This window comes from Malania oleifera, chromosome 4 (genome assembly GCF_029873635.1).
Source record: "Malania oleifera isolate guangnan ecotype guangnan chromosome 4, ASM2987363v1, whole genome shotgun sequence".
Lineage (NCBI taxonomy): Eukaryota > Viridiplantae > Streptophyta > Magnoliopsida > Santalales > Ximeniaceae > Malania > Malania oleifera.
In genome coordinates, this window is record NC_080420.1 from 22,889,995 (window position 1) to 22,916,407 (window position 26,413).

The 26,413-nt window shown below is 34.8% G+C and overlaps 1 protein-coding gene and 2 long non-coding RNA genes across 3 annotated transcripts; 1 reads left to right on the plus strand and 2 right to left on the minus strand.

Moving 5' to 3' along the window:
* LOC131153995 (uncharacterized) lies at nt 1–12,277 on the minus strand. Its single transcript, XR_009136297.1, has 2 exons — nt 11,541–12,277; nt 1–296 (listed from the first exon to the last, which is right to left on the minus strand). It is a non-coding gene; the product is annotated as an uncharacterized LOC131153995 (long non-coding RNA).
* On the plus strand, nt 11,260–14,692 carry LOC131153994 (tetraketide alpha-pyrone reductase 2). Its single transcript, XM_058106447.1, has 6 exons — nt 11,260–11,598; nt 12,929–13,101; nt 13,354–13,542; nt 13,675–13,837; nt 14,025–14,214; nt 14,353–14,692. The coding sequence occupies exons 1-6, from the start codon at nt 11,493–11,495 to the stop codon at nt 14,492–14,494; spliced, it is 963 nt and encodes a 320-aa protein (XP_057962430.1). The 5' UTR covers nt 11,260–11,492; the 3' UTR covers nt 14,495–14,692.
* LOC131153996 (uncharacterized) lies at nt 12,671–26,023 on the minus strand. Its single transcript, XR_009136298.1, has 4 exons — nt 25,875–26,023; nt 13,747–14,196; nt 13,443–13,608; nt 12,671–13,253 (listed from the first exon to the last, which is right to left on the minus strand). It is a non-coding gene; the product is annotated as an uncharacterized LOC131153996 (long non-coding RNA).
* Nucleotides 26,024–26,413: the final 390 nt, after the last annotated feature.

Sequence of the window (26,413 nt, forward strand, 5' to 3'; positions counted from 1 at the left end):
TTTTAGGAACCACAGACTAGGATTTGCTATGCGTCTACTTTAGAGTTGTTAACATTTAATTGGATTAATCTATACATGATGTGTAGACCCAATCCACCTAATAATTTCTACAGAGGTTTGATCACTCGAAGTAGAAGGGGTCATAAAGAAAAAGAAAAAGATAATAATAATAATAATAATAATAATAATAATAATAGGAGTTTACATAAAGAAAAAGTGACAAAAGAAAAAAGGTAAAGACATATGGAACCACTCTTACCAACTTGCAAGTCACTGTCCTCTCTTTTGCACTACTCCTGTTAAAGAAAACAATTCTAGTCAGGGCGGCCTGATCAATTGAAGTTCCATTCCTTATGCCAAAGCTATTTATTTTAGATTTCCTAAAAAACTCAGGCAACTCCAACGTGAAAACAAATGTTAGGACCACCTTATAATTGCATATGTATGTATATATATATATATATATATATATAATGGGTTGTTTGGATTAAAAGTAAAAATGTAAAGAAAATACATAATATAAGAATGCTAAAAATACAGTCCTAATGTTTGATATTTTTGAGTTAAAAATTATTAAATTTATGCAAACTAATTAAATATATTATTTCAAAATTTAAAGTTTTGGTTTATTCTACTTCTAAAATTAATTAGAGTTTAGACAATTTAAACATATTACACAGATTAATTGCTTTCATATAATCAAGTTTTGGGAAGGGATAAAACAATATGAAATAAAAGATAAGTTATTTATTGTTGTATATTTTAAAATTCAAGGAATTATTAGGTTAGATGGTTAAACCACGTCAAACTTATACAAAATTCTTAAGTTTTTAGAATAATTTTTGGGTAATTTCAGAAAAAAGTTTAAAGTAAACCAATATTTTTATCATAATATTTAATTTCTTCTCTACCAAAGAGTGTGACTATGACACGAATAACCTTTCTTTATCTAACAAATAGAGTTTGAAATTTTCATACTAAAAATTTTGGAAAAAAAAAAAAAAGAATGTATGGATGGTTTGATTCGTGTAATGCCTATTCCCCTATAAGAATTTGTTAGTATATATAAGAAAAATTATGTCCTTATCGTAAAAAAATAACAATGTAAAACTTTTTATGAATTCATAATAAGAAATAGACAAGAAATAACTATTCTCAAATTTTACCATCCGAACATCTATTCCTTTCTTATTTTATGTTGGATAATATAATTATAATTTAATAATAAATAATATATACAAAATAATTATTATCTTTAGTCACATTTAGGTCACATCATGCTACCATAAAATAAATAACAAAGTGAAATTTGTTATGAATCCATAACAAAAAAATATATAAGGAATAATTATTCACAAATCTCACAATGACAAAGTCTATTGCTTTCTTATTTCATCAAGGAATATGTACCTCTTATTCTAAACAATAACCTTACACCAATTACTCGTTATATTCCATCATATTTTAAAACAATAACTATTTCAGGGGTCAAATATAATCGTATATTTCTTCTTATTGTATTAATTTTCTCCTATTATATAGCTCCAATCTTATAAAATTTCAAACGAACCAAAAAAATAAAATAAAATCATGGGTCGTTTGCCAATTTAATTACATTGTCACGAGTTCATATGCTGTGGGATTAGCTAAGATGTCTTGAGTCTCTTTAGTATTGTGGTTGAGAGTTGAGACCAACCCCCTTTCTCCTAAGCCACCTCAACCCCATACTCTCCGATTACCAATTTAAGTCATGAAAACTCCTCTTCATTGTGTTATCCACTTCTGTGCACAAATTGCAGGCGTGGCTAGTGGTTGGATATCTTCCAGGAGATTCATCACACTGGTTTTGATTGGCCATTGCCCTTGCAAGTGGTTGATGCCTTTATTATTGCTTTTTAATTAAAGTGCATGGTGTGCAAGGTTGGTGTATGAAAGTAAGTTTATGACGAGAGAAATTAAATGTGATAGTGCAAGCTCTTAGTGTGTATTAGACCAGAATAATTATTAGACAAGGATATTTATTATATGGCTATATATTCTAGTCAAATAAGGTGGACCAAAGGGTTTGCCTTGTAAAACAAAAATAACTTTTGCTACTTAAGTTAATAGGGATGTATTAGAGTAAAATGTGAGGATGGCCAAAAATTTTGTTGTCTTGTTCTCGAGAGTCTCCTACCCTTCAAATAGGATTCAATTGTGTTGGACCAAAAATCAAGCAGCTTTTTAAAAAGATGGCCAAAAAGGATTATTGATGATGAATAGGTCTCACCTGGTGTGCCAATTTATTGTTTGTAATAAATATTTTCTAGAATAAGAATTAAGAATTTGTAGAGTGCGGATGTGGTATGGGATCGTTATGTCGGCCCCCGTGAAAGGTTTAAAGATTAGGATAATGGGAGTCATAAAAGTTGCAAAAATCATAGAAGAAAGGAGAAGCAAAGGGAGGTGAAAGGATTTAGATGAGAGAGAGGGAGGAAGAGTATAGGGGATTATATCATAAGTTGAGGAAATTATGTGTGTGTGTGTGTATGTGTGTGTGTGAGAGAGAGAGAGAGAGAGAGAGAGAGAGAGAGCTATGATATGTATTGACATGTTGAACTGGTTGAGGATCCTTTATTAGATAGGTTGTACACCTATTTATTTCTGTTCTAGGCCAAACATGGAGTTACAATTAGAACCCAAATTATGCCCAAATCATTGCTACCCTTAATTGCCTAATGACAAACATTAATTCAATAAATTCAAAATAGTAACTGTAGTTTTAAATTTGGAGAGGTTGACAAATATCCTAATTATTGAAGTTGACTTCCCCCCTGGCTTCACCTAGGTGGCCACCGATGCTTGTTTACTCCGTCACCTAGTGATAGGCGACCTCCCAAATGACTAGGCACCTTGGTGAATATGTTTGCATGGATAAGCTTATGGCCCACCTCAGTTTCTCATGTCATGTCCATCTCTATTCAATAATAGGCGAGTATGGATTTGAGCGAATGTATTCCTAGTCAGGCAAGGGTGGATGGAGACTTTCATTTGCCTCTTGTAGCTACTTGCTATCCTATATGATCACTCGATAGATCCTTCGAACTATGAGGGTTAAATTTTTAGTATTTTGTTTCGTCATGATTTATTTAAAGCCCCTTTTCCTTCTTTCTTTTCATAGCTCCATCCGCTTCTAGTTTTTTTCCTATTCATTCCATTAGGCTCCAACTTTGCTTCCCCCCCATAAGCAAACATTTTTCTCTTTTCCTATCCTTTTCGTGGAACTAATCACAATCACCTAAATGTAGGTTGGAGGCTCAATGGAGGTATTATTTGACTTTCGGAGGGAGAGACCATCCCTTCAACATCAATTGCTTCGACGTTGGCAAAACGACTCTAGCAACTATCCTCATTGATGTTGTTTCACTTTTAACTATGAGGATAAAGTGGAATCCCTCCTTGCCAAGGTTGGTATGATTGAGGCGGCGTCCAAGACATTTCCATTGATCAGTAAGTGGATCACCAAACTCTTGATATTCCTCCATTAGGCTCTTGGGGAGCGCAACAGCTGTTTGGAGGTCCTCACTAGCAAAGTGAGTTGTTTGGCTGAAGATGCGTCTCTTAGGTCTAACCTGGAATCTTTTTTAAGCTAGTATCTCCTGCTTAACGATTAGTGATGTAGAGATTCTCAAGAACTGGTAAGGCTAAAGACTAAGATTAAGGCTACTTGCAACAAGATGAACTCTTTGTCCTTGCTCATTGCTAGTCCTTTGAAGCTACATAGGAGAAAAATACGAGGCATTAAAAGAACAACGATCTCTATAAAGCTTTGCATCTTGAGGTTTTAAAGGTGAATATGACAATGACAAACCAATGGCTGACCACGAGGACTTTGTTCAATGGCTACAAGACCCGTATACTCTCACCTAGCTATTGGGAGAGGGTCTAATTTTGTGGCTAATTCCCAAGCAGTAATTGAATTTTGTAGCCTTGAGTAAACTCAATAAAAATATTTGATTTGGCTATATATCTCTTTGCGACCTTATATGGCCGACTAGGTGGTTAGCTTAGGGTGATAATTGCTTCGATTCTTTCTCATCCATGTAATTCCTTAGGCGACTATCTCTGTTGGGCAATTATGACCATGCTCCAAGGAGCTGCACAAACATTGCACAAATAGATTGGTATTGGGGTTGATATGATCACCCTCATCCTATTATGCAGAGTTGAAGATAAGGCCCCTAATTAGGAAAGAGCATCTACCTTTGAATATTTTGCTTAAGGAATGCAAGGAAATAATCAGATCTTCTACTTTATTTAAATAACTTCTCTTTGTAAGATATTTGGCTTCATAGCTTTCAATGATTTGGCTAACCAACAACCATGACTCACTGTTAACTCTAAGGTGCTCATACACTCCAAGTCTAAGTTAAATTGAGTTTGATAATTGCTACTCCATGCATTTTCTTTTTTATTGTTCATTGGATTGAAACTAAATTTGAGAGTGCATTTAATTACATCACTTCCAAGGGATGATATGATCAAACTTGCACCACCGACTTCTTTGGTGGAAGATCCATTTACATGTTGTAGTCATTCTATCTATTTTTCATGCCTATTCAAGGGTAGCACACTTAGAAGTTAAATAGTAGTGGATTTTTTATGGTTGACTTGAGCTTGTATTAGATATCAAATTGGCTGAACTTAATGGATCCCTTTATCACTCTTCTCATGAAGAATATGGCCTTCATAAGATAAACTATGGGGCTACTCTATTGGAATTGTTATTGTTTGATTGAAAGTAATAGATTTGGAGTTGTAATCAAGGGCACGTAATCAACATTTTTAACCCTAGAATCTCTCTCCTCTAACACACTTACAATATTGCTAACATACTAGACCAATTTTGCACATTTTATTCTCCTCTCATATTAGAAACAAGGTAGTTGTGTGATATGCAACTACAAATAAAGAAAAAATGCTCATATTTTTCACCTCATGCTTGGTTATAAGAGGTGGAGAGCCTACATGCTTCTTGAAGCTATCAAAATCCTGATGGCATTTTTGGTAACTATTGAAAATTGGAGATTTCTTAGGATAACAAAGAATGAGAGACAAGTTGACAAGATTGACTTAAGACTACCTTCTACTAATTAATCTATAAACAACTCTCAACATCTTCAAAGGTCTCATCTCTACAAGGGTGTGTAACTTCGCTATGTTTTCCTCTCTTCCTATTCTAACTATTATAAACCCCAAAATTAAATTTTGTGAATCATACTCCAAAAAAAAATTTCTTGTGTTCAATTTTTTATTTCTAAAGGCACTAAGAGGCCACGTCCAAATCAATGATATGCATGCCAACCTTCTAATTTTTTGTTTGGTCCATCGGAGGCACACCATGGGCCTAGGCTACACAAATAGGAGGTTTCCCATCTCCCATTCTACACCTTTGCCCACTCCTTCGAAAGTTAGATCTAGAGATATCCAACATGTAAGTACCAAGTTTATTTAACCATCGGGATGTCCGCTGCATTTTGGAGAAGTCTTTTGATCTTTAAAAAGTCTAGCATTCCTTTCCAGTCAAAGCGATCACCACATAGTTCTAAAATATCCTTTCTCTCCCTTTCTTCCCAAAATCCCAAAACTTCACTTGCAAAAAGTCCTGAATTGTAGCTTTAGCCACCTAATACTCAAGAGAGTATGAAAACAAATTGTTCCACATGCATCTTGCTACCTTACAATGAAGGAACAAATGACTAATATTCTTATCACACTTATTGCACAGCATGCAAATATATGAACTAAGGACTTTGTAAGGCCACCCTTTTTGTACCGTATCATTTGTGTTGATCTTGTCAAGAATTAACCTCCAAAATGAAGGCTTGAACTTTAAAAGCACTCTTTGCTTTCCAAACAACATTATGAAAAAGGAAAGGGCTAGGATTTATGGGTTTTATGTGGTTGGAAAAGGAAGACTTTGAATAGAAAGACCATGAAGCATCCCAAATCCAAAGCCTTGTATCCCCCATTAATTTGGCATGAAAGAATCTAGCACACTCAATAAAAGAGTTAACTCACCAACCTCTCTTTCATTAAGACTTCTAAAGAAATTGAGATCTTAAGAAAAAGAACTTCTCCACAAAAAATAAAAAAAATAAAAATAAAAATAAATTAAAAAAAACCAAAAAGTTGAAATTGTTGCATTATGAATAATTAAAAGCCTAAATGAACATGGCACTAACAGCTCCAACGAAGACTCACCAACCCAAATATCATCCCATAACTAAATTTTATCCCCATTACTTGCTTTAAAATGAGTGAGAGGAAAGAAAAGGCTAGCATCCTAAACAAACTTCCAAGGACTCACATAAGTGGCATTACCACTCCCTTTGAAATTCCATCTATTCTTATGTAACTTATATTCAGTCTTTATTACCTTGTGCCATAGGGAACCCTATAACCATTTCCCTATTAAGGACATGTTCTTAGAAACCACATTATCAAGCCCCAACCCCTCCTAACTTAGGCCTCTTAACAACATCCCAACTAACAAAATGGTCCTTTTTATTTTCACCAACTTCCCTCCCAGAGAGGCACTAATGGAAGTGATTTTATCCCCTAGCAAAAGACAAGCCCTCTTCCACCCCCTCTAATCTTTTCCCCACTCTCTCAATCACAAGGTCCCAAAAAACATCCAATAAAGGGTTACTCCCTAAATGAAAACCAAAATAAGACAAATGCTAAGATAAAGATTCACAACTTGCTAAAGATATAAAAATCTCAAGCTCCCTGCTACTCAAATTAGTAATAGCTATACCACTCTTATACAAATTTATCTTCAGCTGAGATTTTCTTAAAATTCTAAGTAATAACCTTCCAGAATTTCACAACATTATTTTGAATGAACAAGATAGTATCATTAGCAAACTAAAGATAAGAGACCTCCACCCCCTCCCCTCCTATAGACAGACCACTAATAACCCCCAAGCCTTAGGCACGAGAAATGATCCTGCTAAGAACATCTACAACTAGAGTAAACAAGAAATGGGATAAAGGGTCCTTGCCTTAACCCTCTTGAAACACCAAACTAATCCCTAGGCTGCCATTAGTAATCACCGACATATTAACAAAGCTAAGACACCCTCTTATCCACTTGTGCCAAAGATTCCAAAACCCTTTTTTTACATTACTTTCTCTGAAAAACCCGCAATTGACCATGTCATATGCTTTTTCATATCTAATTTAAAAACCACTCCTTTTTTGCCTCTCGTCCTTACAACCTCTACCACCTCATTTGCTATCAGCACTGCATCTAAGATTTGTCTACCTTTCACAAAAGCAATTGGGCTAAAGACACCATATACCCTAACATCTCTCTCAACCTCCTTAAAAGAACCTTAGAAAGCACCTTATAAATACTAATAACCAAACAAATAGGTCTAAAATCCTTCAACCTCTTGGACCTATCCTTTTTTGGGATGAAAGTAGAGTTGATGCTCTTACACACTTCTCCCCTATGAAAGTCTGTGAAAAACTTCATAATGTCCTGTTTCACCACTTCCTATTTATCTTGAAAGAAAGCCATTGTAAAGACATCAAAACCGAGTGCTTTACCTTTATCCATATCAAACACTACCTTTCTAACTTCCTCCAAATTAAAAGGTCTCTCTAACCACTTAGTTTCCTCAACCCCATTCAGACTCCAGCTTAACTCATCCACCATTAACCTATTCTTGTACTTATCGTTATACAAACCTTTAAAAAAATTCAATGATCACTTCCCCAATTTGCTTATGATCTCTCCCCACCCTCCCCACCTCTACCTCAAACTCTTTAATAAGAATTTTCCTCCTTCTCCTATTGGCCACCTTTTCAAAAATCCTAGTATTATAGTCTCCCTCTCTAACCCAACTAAACCTCGAATTTTGCTGCCAACTTCTCTCTTCCCTCAACAAAAGACCCTCAAGATAGCTATTAAGGCAAACTCTTTTCTTTCTGTCTTCTTCCCCCAAAAGGCCACACTCCTCCAATCTATCCAAATTATTTATCTCCTCCAAAATATTGTCTTTTCTCTCTTTGATATTCCCAAACACGTCTTTTATTCCATCTCTTAAACTTTCATATAACAAAATCCAGCTTCATCAAAATCTTAAAACCCTTCCACCCCTAAACAAAATACTTTTCCCACCAAAATGAAGGGTGAGAAAGCCACATATTCTCAAACCTAAAAGGTGTTGGCCCCACTAAATAGAATCCAAGAGCATTGGGCAATGATTAGAGGTAGGTTTAACTAACACCTTTCACACAATATTCAGAAATAAATCTTCCCAAGCATCACTAAAAAGATATATGTCAATACAAGTTGAAACTTATCTATCCCCAGTAGTCATCTAAATGAAACTACCATTATTCGAAGGGACATCTCTCGACCCACTACCCCTAATGAAAGAATCAAAAGATCTTATACTACCCGTCACCCTCGATCCCCCTAACATCTCCCTAGAAGTTAAACCACTCCTCTGGGAGTGTAAACAGAAGTAAACCACCAATCCCCAACCCCCTTGATCTCAAGTAGCACAAACAAAGAGAAGGAACCTAAAACACAATCCTCACAAAATAAAACTCTAGTATCCCAAGCCACAATTTGCCCCCCTGAAGCCCTTGAGAAGACACCCAATCCTTAAAACTTGGATCCCAAAGTCCTAAAAACAAAGGAATCAACCTCACCTAGTTTAGACTCTTGTAAAAACAAGATATCAGGGTTCACTTTATTCACTAGGTCTCCAACAACTCTTTTCTTTTCCTGCCCTCCTAAACCTCTAATGTTCCAAGATAAAATCTTCATTTCGTTACACTTTCAACCCCCAAGCATCTACCCTTTTTCTCATAACTTACTAAGGTTGCTAATCTAACTAATTATTAGATTTTTTCCTCTCCCCTGTCCCCTCCTTCTTAATCTTGACCAAATCCTAAGAAGGAGCTGTCAAGGACAAACCCAAATCATCAAGAAGTTCTTGGGCAACTTGGTTTCTCTCTCATCCCCTAATAGATCAACAATATTTTGGTTTCCCTTAGGTTTTAACTCCTTATAACACTTCAGTAAATTAGAGTTAGTGTGGGAAAACACAAAATTAGAATGGTTACCTGCAGTAGTTGCAATGTTTCCATGCTCGCTCCTAGATCATTGCTACCCAAATCCTTGTTCGAAGGAGTGGCATTTATAAAGGGAGTAGAAGGTTCGGATTTTTTTAGGGAATGAAAATCTTTACTTCCTATAGATAGGCTAATTCCTTTTGAATTTCTGGCAACATCTAAACCTTTAATTCTTGAACCCAAACCAAGGCAAAGACCTAATAATGAAGGAGACGTTGAACTTAAGCCTGTATCGACTCCTCCATCCTCCAAAATATTCTTGCCTTCAGCACTATCTCTTTCTTCATCTTCTCTCCTCAATTTATCAATTATTAATTCATCAACTTCAAGATCAAAAAAGGATATTGACTCCTCCCCATCTTCTATAAAATCAAATCAGACAATTCATCCTTCTAATTCCATGAGTCCATAACCTTTTTTCCTTTTTCCTCGTCGTGAAAACCTTAAGCTTCCTCTCCCATTTTCGTCTTCACCAGTTCATATACTTCCGATAGTCTTTTCAAGACAAATAACTATTCACTTGTTCACAAAAATATTAATGACACACAAAATCTCAAACTCTTAATAAAGCATAATCAGACTTGTATCATTAGTATCTTTGTATCTTCATGAAGAGTATCTTTACTAGATACAGATCACAAGTTTGAGTATTAAGTATCCTATGCTTATCATGCTACGAATACATAGAATATTGATCTTATTTGACCTCCTTATCAAAATAATTAGCTAAACATTGGCTTGTTGTTGGAAGTTCTTATTAATTTTTCAATAGATGATCACTTGGACGCCCAATTTTGATGGTGTTTATACTTTGCAAAAATGTTATCAATATTATATATTTTTCTATCTCCAATCGCCTTGATTATTTTCTTTTATACAACTTTATATTTGGTCACACTTGTGGCAATAACATATCCTACCCAAAATCAAAATATTTGTCTAGAAAATTTTGACAAATATTTTACTGACATCAGTTCAGCTAAATTAAAGACAATACTTGGTTGATTCTGCTTGTTGCCCAATCTATTTTCAAAAGGAGAGAGCCATTGAGCATTTGTTTTGGCATTGTGGATATGTTCAGCTAGTTTGGTTTGCATCTAACTTATCTCTCTGGGCTTCCTCCCTTATCCATAAGAACTTTGTCTCTTGGTATTTGATCTCTGCATGCTCAAACACTTAAATCTTTGCTTTAATTTTGACACTACTATATGTAGCGATGCAATTATTCTTTGGTACCTCAAGAAGAACTGCAATATCTATTTCTCTAAATTTAAAGTTCCTAATCTTATGGCCTTTTTTTATTTTTTAGCAAATCATTAATGTTGATCTTTTTCGACAAGTCAAAATCTCATCTCAATAATATACAATTTCTCCAACCCTCCAGAAACATGAGGCGATTAAGAAGGAACATGTTAATGTTATCGTGAAGGCCAAAATATCAATAGTTGCAAAATATTAGCACAGATTTCAGACTCTTCTTTATGTTAACAGTGAAGCATTTTATGTTGCTACACTCATCAACGTCTTAAGGATTGACTTTCCACCTACTAATGACCAATTATGAAAAGGCCAAAAAAAAAAAACATTATGTTGCAACTACTAAGCCACCATTATGCTTACATTTTATTATGTATATTCATTTAATATTGGATAAAAGACACTACCTCTTTTGAAGTTTGACAAAAATATAGGAACCTTCCTTGAAATTTCAAAAATCATAAAGGCCTCTTATAAGATTATTTCAAGAATTTTAGGAACCTCCACACAAATCTTTTTTTATAATTTATAAAAAGATAAATAGAGATTTATATGTTTTTAATTAGCAAATCTTCTGAGAGATTTATGATTTATGACATTTTTGAATCTTATAAAAGATCAATAAAATTTTTTAAATAAGACACATCTTTTTTTTTTTTTTTTTTTTGTATTTAATGAAAATGCACTTGAAAGGAACGTTTCTCACTATAAGAATTGACATTTGCCAATTGTAAAGTGTTAACACAAGTGCAAACAAAGTGATATTATTTGACATGGGTGAAAAAGGGTGTGCGCGCGTGAGATAGGGAGAGATGTTTTGTTTTGTCTTGTGCGTTTCTCTCGGGTTGGATTTGTTTGGTAGGGATACGGCCAGCTACTTCGTGGGAAGAATCAACGTATAAGAACAGAAATAATTAAATATAAAAAATGGATACACATGACACGAATGATTCACCTGCCCACAATGCTCAGAACATGACCCCTTATCTTTAAAATATTTTTAATTAATTAATTTTTTAGGAAAAAAAAAAAACACCATCAAATTCATCACTTTATCTTTCTGCAATGTAACCCAGAGAGAGAGATAGAGAGCGAGAGAGATGGCAGAGTACTGTGTTACAGGAGGAACAGGGTTCATAGCGGCATACCTGGTGAAAGCCTTGCTGGAAAGGGGACACTTTGTTCGGACCACGGTGCGAGATCCAGGTACGCTCCGCTCCGGCTCCGGCCGTCGTCGGACCGCAGCGGCCCCTCTTGTTTCTCATCAGGAGCGTTAACTTTTTGCTTTTGCTCTGTTTCTCCTAAGAAAATGCCCTAGTTTCGATAGGGGAAAAGAAACAAGTGATGAAAAACTTAAAATCTCATGATTTACAGTCTTTTTCGTTTCAGAGTCTTGAGTGGTGGGAAATTGAGGAGCGTGGTTTACCGTCTCTCTCTTGCTCCGCAATCTCCCATTTTCAGAAAGATTAGGTGTTGGGTAGATAATAATGAAGATGAAGGGGTTACAGAAATATTTTAGAATTTTTAAATAAAAATTTTATTATCAATGTAAATTTTGTAAGATTAGGAAATTTTTAAGAATACTGAGAAAAATATTTATTAAAATTTATATATTTTTCTTTAGTTAATAGGTATATGAACAATGCTTGATATCTCAATTTGTATGCCTTGTGTTTAACTAGAGACTAATTGGGAGTTCGCTAGGTTTGGGTATTTTTTTCTTGCAGGGCTTATATGTACTTGGTATCAATGTTATTAAAATTTTACTTTGGAGGGAATTTGGATTTGAAATTATATTGAATTTGAATAAATATAGTTTGAAATGGTATTAAAATTTATCTAAATTCATCTAAATTCAAATTTAAAATCCAAAATTCATACTTTCAAATACTAGTTTAATATTTTTTTTTTTTTAAATGTTTAGAATACCAAAAGTTTGACAAATTTGATTTTTTAAGTTTCATAGTGTCTAAATTTGATTAAGTTAAATTACAAATTATAAAGATCATTTTTTGCCGCCATATGTAAACTTCTCAAACAAATAGACGTTTGAAAATCTCATGTAAGGGTGACTTATATGTCAACTTTTCCACTATCACATCCAAAAAATAGTGAAATAGAGGCATGAATAAAGAATTTAATTACATTACTATAAATATTGCTTGAATGGTAAACTCATGGCTAGGAGGTATTAAATATTCTATAGCACATAATTACTCATAACTAACACATAGTTACCCGTAACTTTTTTTTGGTCGTATCATATAACATCATATATCATGATTCAAATTCTAAAATTTATTCGAAAGAATCTACTATCAATTGACCATACTTGCCAAAAACCTGACAACAATTTATGATGCAACTAAGTTACATAGGAGAACAATTTACTTACGTTATATATAATAAAAAAAAATTTTGAACTTCTATATAATTAATTAATTTAATAATAAATAACATACATCGCATACGTGTGTCTCTGTGTAAATTTATATTCTCACCCTTGAATACCTTCTTTTCCCCTCTTAACCACTAGGGGATGTTGAAAAGGTTGGCTTCCTTTGGGAGCTGAGTGGAGCAAAGGAGAGACTGAAAATTTTGAAAGCTGATCTGATGGTTGAAGGAAGTTTTGATGAGGCCATAGACGGTGTAGATGGGATCTTCCATACTGCATCACCTGTGCTTGTGCCACACGACAACAATGTTCAGGCAAAGCTGATTATAGAATCTAAATTCTTGGAAAATGAATATTAAGCTTATATGATGCATAGGCTAACTATTAAATTGCCCAATGCTTGAAAATTTTCCCCTTTGCCAAACAGCTGCTTCTTTTCTTTTCAGGTAATTGCTGTTTTTGAATGCTGAAAAGAGAAGGAAGCTTGATTAGTATAGGGTTCTTTTTCTCACTGGAATCACTGAAGAGCAACTTATATTTTCTTCGCTAACTTTGATAATGTGCAGAAAAATTTGATTGATCCGACCATACAGGGCACCTTGAATGTCCTAAGCTCCTGCTTGAAAGCAAGCAGTGTGAAACGAGTTGTGCTTACCTCTTCATGCTCTGCAATAAGATATCGCGATGATGTCCAGCAAGTTTCTCCACTTAACGAGTCACATTGGAGTGATCTAGAGTACTGCCAACGCCACAATGTAAGGGCACTTCCTGCAAACTCATAGATTTTCTAGAAATATGCATCATCAAGAGATCATATCTGCCTGCAAATTTGAAATGGGATCTCATCAGTTGCTAATATTCTAAAGCATATTCATGCTCATATCCAGCTATGGTATGCATATGCAAAGACTATAGCCGAGAAAGAAGCATGGAGAATAGCAAAAGAGAGCGGGATTGACCTTGTGGTGGTTAACCCCTCTTTAGTTGTAGGACCGCTGCTTGCACCGCGACTGACCAGTACACCGCTCTTGATATTGGCCATAACTAAAGGTCATATTTTTCAACCCTCCAATATGATTACACAAAATTGCATAGATGTACAAAAGTCGCCTTCTTTAGGCATTTTGAATGTCAAGCATGCTGTGTGCCAACACCTGATGGTGAATTGATACTTGATAAAAGCCAGGTTCTTGTGGTACTAAGTGACTATGCTAATCAGACACAATTGCTGTATTAGGTTTGCGAGGCGAATACCCAAACCAAACCATTGGGTTTGTGCACATAGAGGATGTTGTTGCTGCACATATGTTGGCAATGGAGGAAAGCAAAGCATCTGGCAGGCTTATATGTTCAGGTTTGGTGGCTCACTGGTCACAAATCATTGATATGCTGCGGGCCAAATACCCAGCCTATCCATATGAAGACAAGTGAGTGAAAAATTGCAGTTTGATAATTCATCCTTCCCTCTCTTTCATTTCAAGCATCTTCACACAAGTTCTAAGAACAAATTTGCAGCTAAGGTGTGTGATCAGACCATAAACTTTCATAGTTCTGCATAATTGTAGGTGTGGCAACCAGAAAGGAGACGACAACCCACACAGCATGGACACCAGCAAGATTCTTGAGCTGGGGCTTGCCCCATTCAAAGACCTTGCTCAGATGTTTGATGATTGCATCCAAAGTTTCCAGGCCAAGGGACTGCTCTGAAATTTTTGCGCACAATTGCTACTCATGCAGAGCAGCTCAATTCCATAGAGGCCCTTTGGTTCAATGGCCACACTCTAATGCATGTCCTTACCAAGGTAAAGACAGCAGAGTTATGCATTTCAGAATGCTATATCTTTATGGCACCCAGACAATTGAGGACTTTCATTTATCAAATAGAAACTTCATGGTTCACATTGAGTTCTGACTTCACCTTACTTCACAATGCTAGTAATTTTTTCGTTGACAAGAAAAAAAGAATGAAGTTTCAAGTCATGGGCTTGAACTACAATAAGAATGACAGCTTATAACTTTATGGCACCCAGACAAAAGAAAAATCTCATTCATCAAGTAGAATCTCCATGATTCACATAGAGTTCTGACTTTTACTTAGGTAACAATCCTAGCAATATATTTGACAAGAAAGAAGAATGAAGTTCCAATTATTGGGTTTCCAAAATCCATTAAATAAGTCTTGGTAGAAGATTGAAAGCACTAGCAATACGTATTTAAATTTCTAATACAAAAGGAAAAAAGGAAACAACTGAGCCAAATAAAAAGACCAAAAGACCCAGAAAAGAGGACTAGCACATGACTGAACAAAGAAATCTTGTTTCAAAATAATAGTTTTGACAATTTATTATTAATATGTTAACAATGGTGGTCAAATGAAGCCTCCAAAAATAGCAAGTTGGAATATTAGGACTTTGACTTCTCCCCTAAAGTAGAAGGAAGTTGGCAAACTCATTAATTGTAATGATATTAGTATGCTTGACATTCTGGAAAGGTCAAATCTGTCAATTTTAATGTTGTTTCCCTTAAAACTCCTAGGAGCTGTTTTGCATAACTACAGAATATGGATATGTTATGACCCCTTTTTGTTTGACATTAAAGTGGTAATTCTTCATCCTCAATGTATTTCTTTGGAAATTGTTTTTACAGATCCTCAATTTCTTTGAATTTATTTTGTGAATGCCTATAATGCTATCTCAGAAAGGAGATAGTTATAGTTATATTTTCATAGATTTCCCGCTATGTTGGGAACTCTTATCTGGATCTTACAGATTCTCAATTTCTTCGAATTTATTTTGTGTATGCTTATAACACTATCTCAGAAAGGAGATAGTTATGATTATATTTTTATAGATTTCCAGCTATGTTGGGAACTCTTATCTGGATCTTATAGCAGGATTTCAACCCAATCAAATATATTTCAGAAAGAAGTACTCCCATCTCTTTCTCAACTCTCAAGCCATGCAGGCTTGGAAGATTTTAGAACTTTTTTCCATTTAAACCTGGTTTTGATGACTATCCTTATGCTGGCCCTACCTTCACATAGACAAATAGAAGAGAGGATTATCTTATAGCAAGAAAGTTGGACCATGTTTCGACAAATCAATGTTGCCCTGTAAGGGCCCATTTGGTATCATTGTTGTTTTCGATTTTCTGTATTCATTTCTGTATAGTAAAGAAATAGATTATAAAAATATGTTTGTTTATGCTGCTGATTTTCGATTTTTGTTGATAATTTTTAGTTGTTTGTGAAAAAATTGAAAACCAGATTTTATGATTTTCAATTGTGTTGGCAACCTATTGTCAGAATATTGTAGTATCTAGAATTAACATTTTTGAATTAAATCATTCATTTTATCCATAATTTTTAATTAAAATTAAATTAATTATTATCATAAATTTAGAACATAATTCAAATAAAAAATGCTGATAAAATTTTTAAAAAATAAAGAATAATAAGTCATTACAAAATATTTTATTGTATTTCAACCGTCATATATAATAAGATTGTTTTTGTAAAGTGAATTGAAATATAATAATTAAGTAAAATAATTATAATAATTTTTATTTTTATTATAATATTTATAATTTATATTACTTCGTACTATTTTAATCTTTTTGTTTGCAATCCTTATTTGATTCAAGGACAAAAATGAGCATTTATTTGATCAAGTTTTTAATTTATCTTACTTTTAGAAATATTAACCAAGCAGATTGCTAGTTGTCAGTTTTTAGTTTCTGTTTCTAATTTTTAATTTTCATTTCTAGTTTCCATTTTCATAATATTTGACAGTCATACCAAGCGGCACCTAAAGTTTTCTAACCATAGGGTAGATTTCTTATTCCCCTTCATTTCAGACCATTCACCAGCTGTGTTCAGTTTTTCCTCTCTTTCTCCCAAGAGTACGCACAACTATCCCTTCAAGTTCCTAAATTGTTGGGTCTTCCAACCAAATTTCCTGGAAGTTGTTAGATCTGTTAGGAACGCTGCATATGTATCAGGGTATCCCATGTTCATTTTTGCTTGAAGTTAAAAGCTCTAAAGAAGCCCTTGAGAGCTTTTCACTAGGATTTCTTCCCTGATATAGGTTACAGGCTCAATCAAGTTCAATATGAGCTAGATAAAGCTTAGCATATCCTTCTCAATTGTCCTAGTTTTGTTAACGCCAGTCTTGCTGCTTCCATAGGGGAGAGTTTTTTAAATCATTTAAATACTGAAAGAAGAGTTTTGTTAGAGGAGAAAGGCTTTTTCAGTAATTATGTTGTGTAAGTGGGGATACTTTTGTCTTTCAACCTTCTTTTATGATTGATATATAAAAGGGCAGACTTGGAGCTGGGCATAACTCTCCAGGAAACTGCCGCCTCCACCTTCTTCTTTCTTCTTCTTTTCTTCTCTTTTCTTCTTCTTCTCGCCTCCCTCTCTGACTTTACAACATGTTATCAGAGCATTTATCTCCTCCAAATCTGATCTTTCTGCGTTCTTTTTCTTGACACTGTTTTTTGTTTTTTTTCTTATCTTCTCCTAATCATCCTTCAAATCTGATTTTCTGCTTGGTTTGAGTCATTTAAGCTCACTTTTCATCTTGATTTCACTGTGCAGCATCCCTGGCGGAATACTGTATGTGTTCATGGTGATTTGCTGATGTGAAGTTACACTCCGTTTCTGGTATTTGCTGTTGCTATGTGACACTGTTCTAGTATCTGTTGTTGCTATGTTGCTATCTGTTGGTTGGTTGTGGCACAATGATGCTGCCTGTTCGTGATTGCATGCTGCAATCTTGTATCAGTTGCTGGTATTTTTTATTCGTGTTCAAAGACTTTTCGTGCACTTTCCGACACTTATTCCTAGTTGCTGCCAGCCATCATACATGTAGCTACTGTGCTGCCAGATTGCTTATCAAATGCTTGCAGTGTTTGTTATGGACTGCCCACTTCTACATGGTCAAGTAATTTCTCATAGGATATTGTAAGTTATTGTCGCAGTCAGAGCAACCCTCTTGAAGTTCTGGTTCTGCTCAGTGCTTGTGTATGCTGCCTGATTTTGCATTGTTGCGGAGTCGTTCATTTCCAGTACTAGGTGCACTTATTGTAGCATATTGGGGTTGATTTGATGGCCTCTACAGAGAAAACTAATACTGTTAACATACAGATCACAACCATCAAATTGGTTGCATCCTCCAACTACCTATTATGATCGCAAAAAGTACGTGTACGTTTTTAAACCTTTAGACTGGTAATAGTCAACTCTTTTGCCTGCCTCTCCAACATGTTGTCTAACTATGTTGCACCCATCCTCAGGGTTTCCTCCTCAGCCTTATCCTTGCAGTGCCCCTCCGCAATGGAAGCTTGTAAGGCATTGTGAGGGTAATCGGCAACTTTGCAAGGGTCTCAACATAAGAAGCATGTCATCTTATCCTTATCATTGGGTGTGTTGAATGGTTGAGAAGATGAAACTTCTTTTGAAGTTGATGCCTTGGTGTTGACTCTTCCACTTTTGCGCTTGCCTTTCTTGAAAGACTTTCCATTGTTTTACAGCAGTCTCTGTGCGGTAGGCAAGTCTTGAACTCTTTCTCTATGAAATTCTGTCCTTACCCATGGTTTCAATCCCTCATGAAAATAGAACAACTTGTCTTTCTCTTACGTGTCCCTAATATCCAATATCAAAGCCAAAAAATGTTTCACATACTTCCTAATTGAACCATTATGCTTAAGGTCTCTTAGCTTATGTCAAACATTGTATTCAACATTCTTATGAAAGAATTGGACCTTAACTCTCTCTTCATGTCTGACTAACAATCAACTATACAACATCCATTCTCAATTTCATTGTACTTAATATGCCACCACATTTAGCGTCGCTAGCCAAGTACATAGTTGCCATGGATACATTCACCTATTCTGAGTCGATCCTCATCGCACAAAAGTATTGCTCTATGTCAAATAAGAAGTTTCCTAACTCCTTAGCATCACGGGAACCCCCAATTTTATGGGTCCTGACACCTTTGTTTCTTTATACTCCATAGCATTGAAGTTTCCCATAGCAAGAACCATCAAGTTTATCTTTGCAATCAAATCCACCATCTAAGTCTATAAAGTTTCTACCATATTGTGGAGGTCCTTTGACATCTCCACGAGAGGACCTTGTCGGTGTATTTTTTTATCCCTCCAAAATATCAACAAGTTCACCAAGTTTGGCTAGCTCCATGGCCACATTGTTGGTTATCATCCTGCACCTCTAGTGCTTCAATTCTCTCAATATTGGTTGGCATGATCTCTTACCGATGATTAACACAACCCCATAAAACAAAGGCAATTGAATTCACATCGCAATTAACCAAGCTCTAATACTAATTGTCATGGGTCGAATATTTTATACCTAGGATCATGTGGCACTAGCTAAAACACTCTTATTTAACTAATCAATCAAATACCATAGTTTACCACAAAATCACAATCATAGTAGTTGAATGTAAAGCAAGTAGCAGTAGTAAGCAATTCATGAAAGCAAATGGCAAAACAATAAGCATTTAAACAATCTAATTCATTAACAACACCTCTATAACCAACATGTGTTTAGCAAAGGAACTAAGTACGCTAAATACATTTACAAAAGCTAGTGAGTTTTATAAGAATAGTGAACACTCACCCTCCCCTAAAGAGCTTTATATGGCTATTTTAGCTCTGGCACTAGGAAACATCAAATTGTTCGAGGAGTCATACTGCCACTTTACATTACAATTTACATTTACTGAGTGCAAATAACAATACTAGAATTCATTTGATAGTAGTAACATATCCCATGCACACAAGACAAGTGGTCACAGGCAAGCATAATGCCTTAAATAAGCTTGGCCCATGTGTTGACATTTTCAGTCTGATCCATGGTTTTGATAATGGCAAATTCATGTTACTAATGTGTGTGCTGAAGTACTTGAACAGGTTAAACATTTAGAACACACACATGAAAGTGATGTGGTTGCCAGAAAGATCTCAACGAGCACATACTCCTGGTATAATCCATGGGAATCTGAAGAGCAAAAGAAAGAAGAAGAAATTCTCATTGTATTGCTTTTAGTTTTTCAATTTGGTCTGTAATAAATTGCATGGCTTGCATGATAGATTGCATAAGCTCAAAAAGACCATAGAATGACTATAGGAATCCCTCAAGTAAATAGGCTCATAACTCACTTTAATAGGGATTTAACTTACGTCTTTATTTGGGCCAAAAATAAGTTGTGGACTAATTCGGTCAACCGAATCCTAGCAGTGTAAAATGTCTCAGTCGACCGAACTGGGTGGAAGTCAACATTTTGACTTCACTCGGTTGGCTGAATCTTTTTGAACATATTTTTCTCCGTCGACCGAACGCACACATGTCTGCTTTCCAACAACTTAGTCAACCGAACTTCCAGTTCATTTTTTATTAAGTCAATCGAACCATAAAGTATAGCAGATCGAATTCAGATACAGTCGACCGAACCTCGAAGGGTTTGGAAATCACCTTGTTTCAGTCGACTGAATCTTCAGTTCAAAAATGTCTCAGTCGACCGAACTTGGCAATTAGGTCGACTGAACTTAAAATATAGTCGACCGAAAGCTCTCGGGTTGAACATTTTTAACTGCAATAAAACAAGGTTAATTTTATTTAACCTTCATTAATCTTTTCTAAAAAGACTCCTATGTCCCTCAACGGTTATATTTTTATGAATGTCTATATATACCAGTTCATTTGGAAAGATTAATGATGGATTAGCAAATATCATTAGCCAAAACTATCTGAAATTCAAAACCCTTATTTTCTCATATACAAGCCAAAGATTCATCTCTTACTCATCCTACTTGCTGAAATTTTTTGGTAAGAGTATTATTGAGATTATTCATATTAGCTCACACTTTCATTGTAGTTGATTTTATTGAAAGTGAGCTTGAGAGTTCCCTTGTGATTTAATTCATAAATCTTCAGTGAGAATACTCTCTAGAGCTTGTGAGTCTTGCATTATCGTTGCAAGTATTCAAAGGCTTGTTCTTGTGCTTTGAGAAATACTTTTCAAATAAGCTTGATTTCAAATATCTCGTATACTTTATACTTAATATTTGTTCTTTTGAATTCTTTGTGATTATTGCTTGTGATTGATATACACATTTTTAACACAAAGATATACCCACACCACTCTCACATATTGCTTGATAATATTGACATTATCTTGAGAGTAGTCACATTTAGACTTCACTGCACTTATATTTTCATATCATACGGAAGTGCAATTTGTAATTGTGTATTGAGCATATGGTGATACATATATGCTTGTGTAGAAGCATTTGAATTGTACGTAAAAATTTATATCGATTTGTATATTCCAGGCGTGGTCTGAGGGGGTGTTGATCTAACCCGTAAGGATCAGGTTGTAAAGGTTGAGGTCAGCCCTGGTAATTTGACCTAGTTGTAACCGGTACCGCTCCACCCGTTAAGTGAGCAATAGTGGTAATCCTTGGGCTTGCGAGCTGAGACGGGGACGGAGGTAGTATTGGCCAAACTGTGATAACATTCTTGTGCCTACTTTTAATTTCTGCATTTTAAATTGCAGCACTTGAATGTTTGCATTTAATTGTTTAAACATTTGATTGGATTTATGGTTATATAGAAAGACCCTAGGTTTGTGCAATACTGTTTGAGAAATCTGAATTGACCTAGGAAAAAGTTTAAATTTCCAATTCACCCCCTCCCTCTTGGGAATACACCAATTCCAACACCATGGCACTACATTCAAACTTGGAGAGCTAGCGAGCTGGAGATTATTCTTGAAGTGTAAGGTTGGAATGGATCCTTGGGCTTGTATTGGGTGTCGAAACCTCCTTTAGAAGTATTGAGAAACAAAGAAGTCATTCAGTATGAAATGTGGTTAGATAAGGGTTTCTGAATGTGACCCTCATGCTGCGAGAAGAAAGTTTTATCGACCTCCAGAAGCTGATATCAATAAAGTGTGTTAGAATTGTGTGAAGAGGGAATCATGACTAGAATGGGATTTTGTGCTAGTTACTCGTGCTGAATTGAGATGAGTTTCAATTGGGTCACTAGAGTGAGATTGACTTTGGGAAGGATCTTGCTCAAAGGTTCAATTGATGAATCTTCTTCAGTCTAGTAAGAGTTTAAGTTGCAAGAGACAGGGAATATATATAAACCCATATCAAAGATTAGTGAGTTTGAGTTTTGGGAAGAGTATTGCTATCTCAAAACGGGTGGTATGTTGGATGGTTGTTGGCTTACAATTGAGCTGTGCTCTTGGATGGGAGAAATTCTAAGCAAAATTAGGGATCAAAGTGTGGCTATTAAAGGATCTTGAATTTTGTTTTGATATGATTTTGGATGAAGACCTTGTGTTTCAAGGATGTGTTCTACGAATGTCTTTGAGTCTAATTGGATCGGGCCTACAATGGGATCAAAGACAAGTCTAGATGCTATAAAGAGCTAGGTCTTTGGAATATGGCTGTTTTGAAGTGTCCTACTTTGTGTTCATGGAAGTGTACTAGAAACTAAATTGTACTTGTTCATCAATGAGAACATTGATAAGTTTAAGTAGAGAAATGTCACAATCTTGAGAGTAGTGTGACCATGACACATGATTTTGATGTATAATTATGATTTGGCGGAAACTTTGATTAACGTGGATTTCAACTATGGAGATATCATAGGGTTGGTTTCAGTATGTCAATGTAACGTTGTGGTTGATTTGAAATTCTAGATAATACTTATGGAAGTGTTCTCGAACTTAAGATGAATGATCATTACATCCCTAGTGGTTACTCGTACTTGAACAAAATTGCTTCAAAGACATTATTTTTGGAGGAATAACGGCTAAGCGGCCTACCTCCCAAAATATCCTATTGGGTACTAAGTGAGCAACCCTAAGGAGCACTTACAGGCAAGCTCTTGACTTCCTCGAGGGTGTTTTAGGTTTCCATGTAGGATTGGGAGCCCCATGGAAAATCCATTTGAGAATGATGTTGCATGGTACTCGCATCCCAAAGGTTTGATGTCCATCCTTCTTGGCGATTAGCTTTACAGTTGGGCAATGTCATCTAAAACCGTGATTGGACTATTGAGGGATGTTAATCTTTCATGTGTCTTACTCTAGTAGTGTATGGTGTTACTTCCCTTAGTTTCAGCTAGTGGATGGTAAGTAATGGGTACATGAACACAAGGTTTGTGCTTTGAGGATGAGAGTTACTCTTAGTGTTGGTAGAATGTGAGTTCAACTCCCTTGTCATTCAAGTCTTGGTTCCTTAGTGACAACGTCAATTGGGCCAAGGGCTTCCAAATAATGAAATTTGACTACTTGGTTAGACATTTGAGTGTATATATAAATGAAATTTAGTACAGTTGGGCAGGACTTGGTGTAGTCTTGTCGCTACACGAGCATGACTCCTTGACACTTTAGGCAGATATGAGCAAGGGCGGTTCCTTTTGACCTTGAAATTTTGCACATCTGTAACACTTGGCATTAATTTTAGCCCTCAACACTTGCATTGAAGTTATGCTGAGCAACCCCTCCCCTAATTTTAAGGTGCTCAAAGGGGAAGACACGGTTAGTGCTTGCTTCAAGGAGCAAGTTTCTCATTGGGTTCTCCACAAGATAAAGTTAAACCATTGGAGTGTCTTTTTTAGAGGCTTGGAAGATAGGGCTTTGAGTCTATTAAAAAGAAATTGAAACAAAGAGAAAGGAGGAAGGGAAAATTACCACCAAAAAACCCATGGGCAGTAGCAAGAAGATGGACACTAACAACGAACTAAAACGTTTAACGTTTTTAGTGAGTCGGATCTTATGGTGAACATACGTTAAGAAATCTCATTCCATAAGGGGACTTAATGACAGATCTGAAAAACCTATATTTAAGTCTTTTTTTAAAGAATGGTGGGTTAGGGATGTTTGCTCGCAGGAAACTAAACTAGAAGCTGCGGATCAATTTGTGGTCAACAGTTTATGGGGGCATGAGGCTGGCAAGTGGAAAATAAATTAAGAAAAATATCCTAGAGTCTTATGGACATTTACCTAAGTTAAGAAAAATGAAGAAAACAAAAATAAAATAAAAATTACAAAAACTACACTGAATCTTGCTGCATCAAACATAATAAAAAGGAGCCATTGCCTAGTTTATTTGCATTATGTGAAATAAATAGGATGCATAGTCGTTAATAAAATACAAACAAAAGGCATCACAGCCATTCATTATGCTCCAATGCCAAGATCACATAATTCCCATAGTTGACATAAAACTAGGTATTCCAAAAAAATCCAATATCCTTCACTTTATCAATTAATATGAATTTCATAAACATTTCATTCATGCATGGTAAATAAAATCATTGAAGGTTAGAATAGCAAATAAAAAGCAAAAGATTAAAAATTTCATTAAGGTTGCACTTGGATCAATATTTTTTTTTTTCATTTTTGAGAAAATAAAAAGAAAAGAAGATAAGAAAATAAAATTAATTTTTCATTATATTTTACTATTTTCTCTCGATATCAAAAACTATTAAGAATGAAAATATGTTCAAATGCAATTAAAAATTAAGAAAGATCGAAGGTTAGTAAAATTTTTGTACATCAATTTACTATTTGCTATTTTTTCTCACTTTCCACATAATCAAACATGAAAAAGATAGATTCGTTTATTTTTTTCTTTCCTTTCCCTAAACCCCTATTTGGAAGTTGGAAAATATGAAGGAGAGGAAAAGAAAATATAAAGGAAACTGTTTTTTCATGTTTGATCGTCAAGAAAAGTAAAAAGGAATAAAATATATAGCAAACGATGGATACACTTTCGATTTTATAAATGATTAACATAGAATAGCTTTTCATTTTTTGGTATTATTTAATGTAAAAAGAAAATATAATGAAAAATATAATTGTTTCTTGTTTTCCTTTCATTTCCTAAAAAAAAATGCTTGATCCAAACAATTGAAGTTTGCAAGATCTACACAGGCAATAAAACAAAGAATGGTACTCTATCCACAACATAAAGCATTCTTACCTTAAAAACTTTTACATGCTTACTATGTCATCAACAGTCGATTGACCTAAAGAAACACGCATGGCTTTGTTTATTCAAGGAAAAAACTAAAATAAAACAATATACTTACCTATTGCATTCATATTCATAACTTAGCAACTGACAATCATATGCAGAAAGCTCAAAAAAATGTGGTTCTGGATTTCAATTATTAAAAATGCATGCAATGAGCACGCGTTGATCATCCCACTGAAATTTAATGGATGCATTTGTTGTGAATAGCATTTTAATGAATAAATTTGCATCACTTTTTCTGGCTAAAGGAAAATAAAATTACAATACAGCATTTTTCCACAAAATCAAACTTGATAATGTTTCAATGAAATATGTTCTCATTGGACTTTCAAGATTTAAAATTTATAAGCACTAAATAATGCATTCCAATAAAACTAACCAAGAACCAGGATAAATTTTCTCTAGATTTCACCTAATTTTCATGGCTCTAAGGTGGTGTTTGGGAGCATCCATTAAATATTTTGAAGCTGAATTTAGTAAATTTGAAAGAAAGTCAATACAATTTTATTCTACATTTTGTCCAAATCCATGCAAATTCAATTTTAATGCCTGAAACTCATATACACCCAATCATAGAGCAATTGAATTTCAATTGGGTGCTTGAACAGCCCTATATCAGTAAACAAATTTGACCTTGATACAAACAGTTCAACAGCTCAGTAATGAACTTAAGAAAGTTAAATTCAATGCATCCATCCACTTTGTAAACGTCAAAACTTTGTCGTCTCCAACATCAGGAAATACCAAAATGTCAACTCAAAGCATCATGCCTCCTTCCCAACCGCAATATGAAGGAAAATCAAACATCAAATATGAAAATTTCAGCCAAGAACGAAAAATTACGAAGCAGTGTGAAGATTTCTACCAGAAATTAAAAATGGAGCAGCAAAAATGTCGATAAATGCTAACCCATAAAACGCAGATAAATATAATAACAAAAGTGGAAGAAGAAGAAGAAGAAGAAGAAGAGGAGGAGGAGGAGGAGGAGGAGGAGAGGAAGAGTTACCGGGTTTGCACGGCGACCCGGTGGCCGCCGGAGCAAGAAGAATGGAACACAAACGCAGCGACTGGTTGGGGTTTCGGCACAGCATTTCTCGATTGCGCAGAGGGCTCTGTACAAACCACAAGCTGGTTAGCTGTGAAAACCCGTGGTCTGTATAATGGAAAAAAATATCCGTTCAAGAAAAAAAAAATTATTATTTTTGTCAATAAAAATTCTAGATTATTTTTTAATTTTCCAACATTTGTATTAAAAAGGGAAGAATCGAGAGTTTGTTTATATCTGCAAAAATTATATATATTTTTAGATTTCAAAATAATTACAAAAAAGAATAACTTATTTTCTAATTTTTTAAAATTTAAATAAGATAATATTTGGATTCATGAATTTTGAGGTTCGAATTTAAATTTATATGTATTTAGAAGAAACTTTATGCATAACAATACAAATTAAAATCCAAAATTTGAATTTCATGTATTCATTTGTAAAGTAAGAACTAAAAATTTAAAAAAAATGATCAACCTATATTTTCCAATTTTTTATAT

Coding starts and splice junctions, on each gene's coding strand:
- LOC131153994 (XM_058106447.1), top strand. CDS start 11,493: ATGGCAGAGTACTGTGTTACAGGAGGAACAGGGTTCATAGCGGCATAC. Junction 11,599..12,928: donor GACCACGGTGCGAGATCCAG/GTACGCTCCGCT, acceptor CTTAACCACTAG/GGGATGTTGAAAAGGTTGGC. Junction 13,838..14,024: donor GATATTGGCCATAACTAAAG/GTCATATTTTTC, acceptor TTGCTGTATTAG/GTTTGCGAGGCGAATACCCA.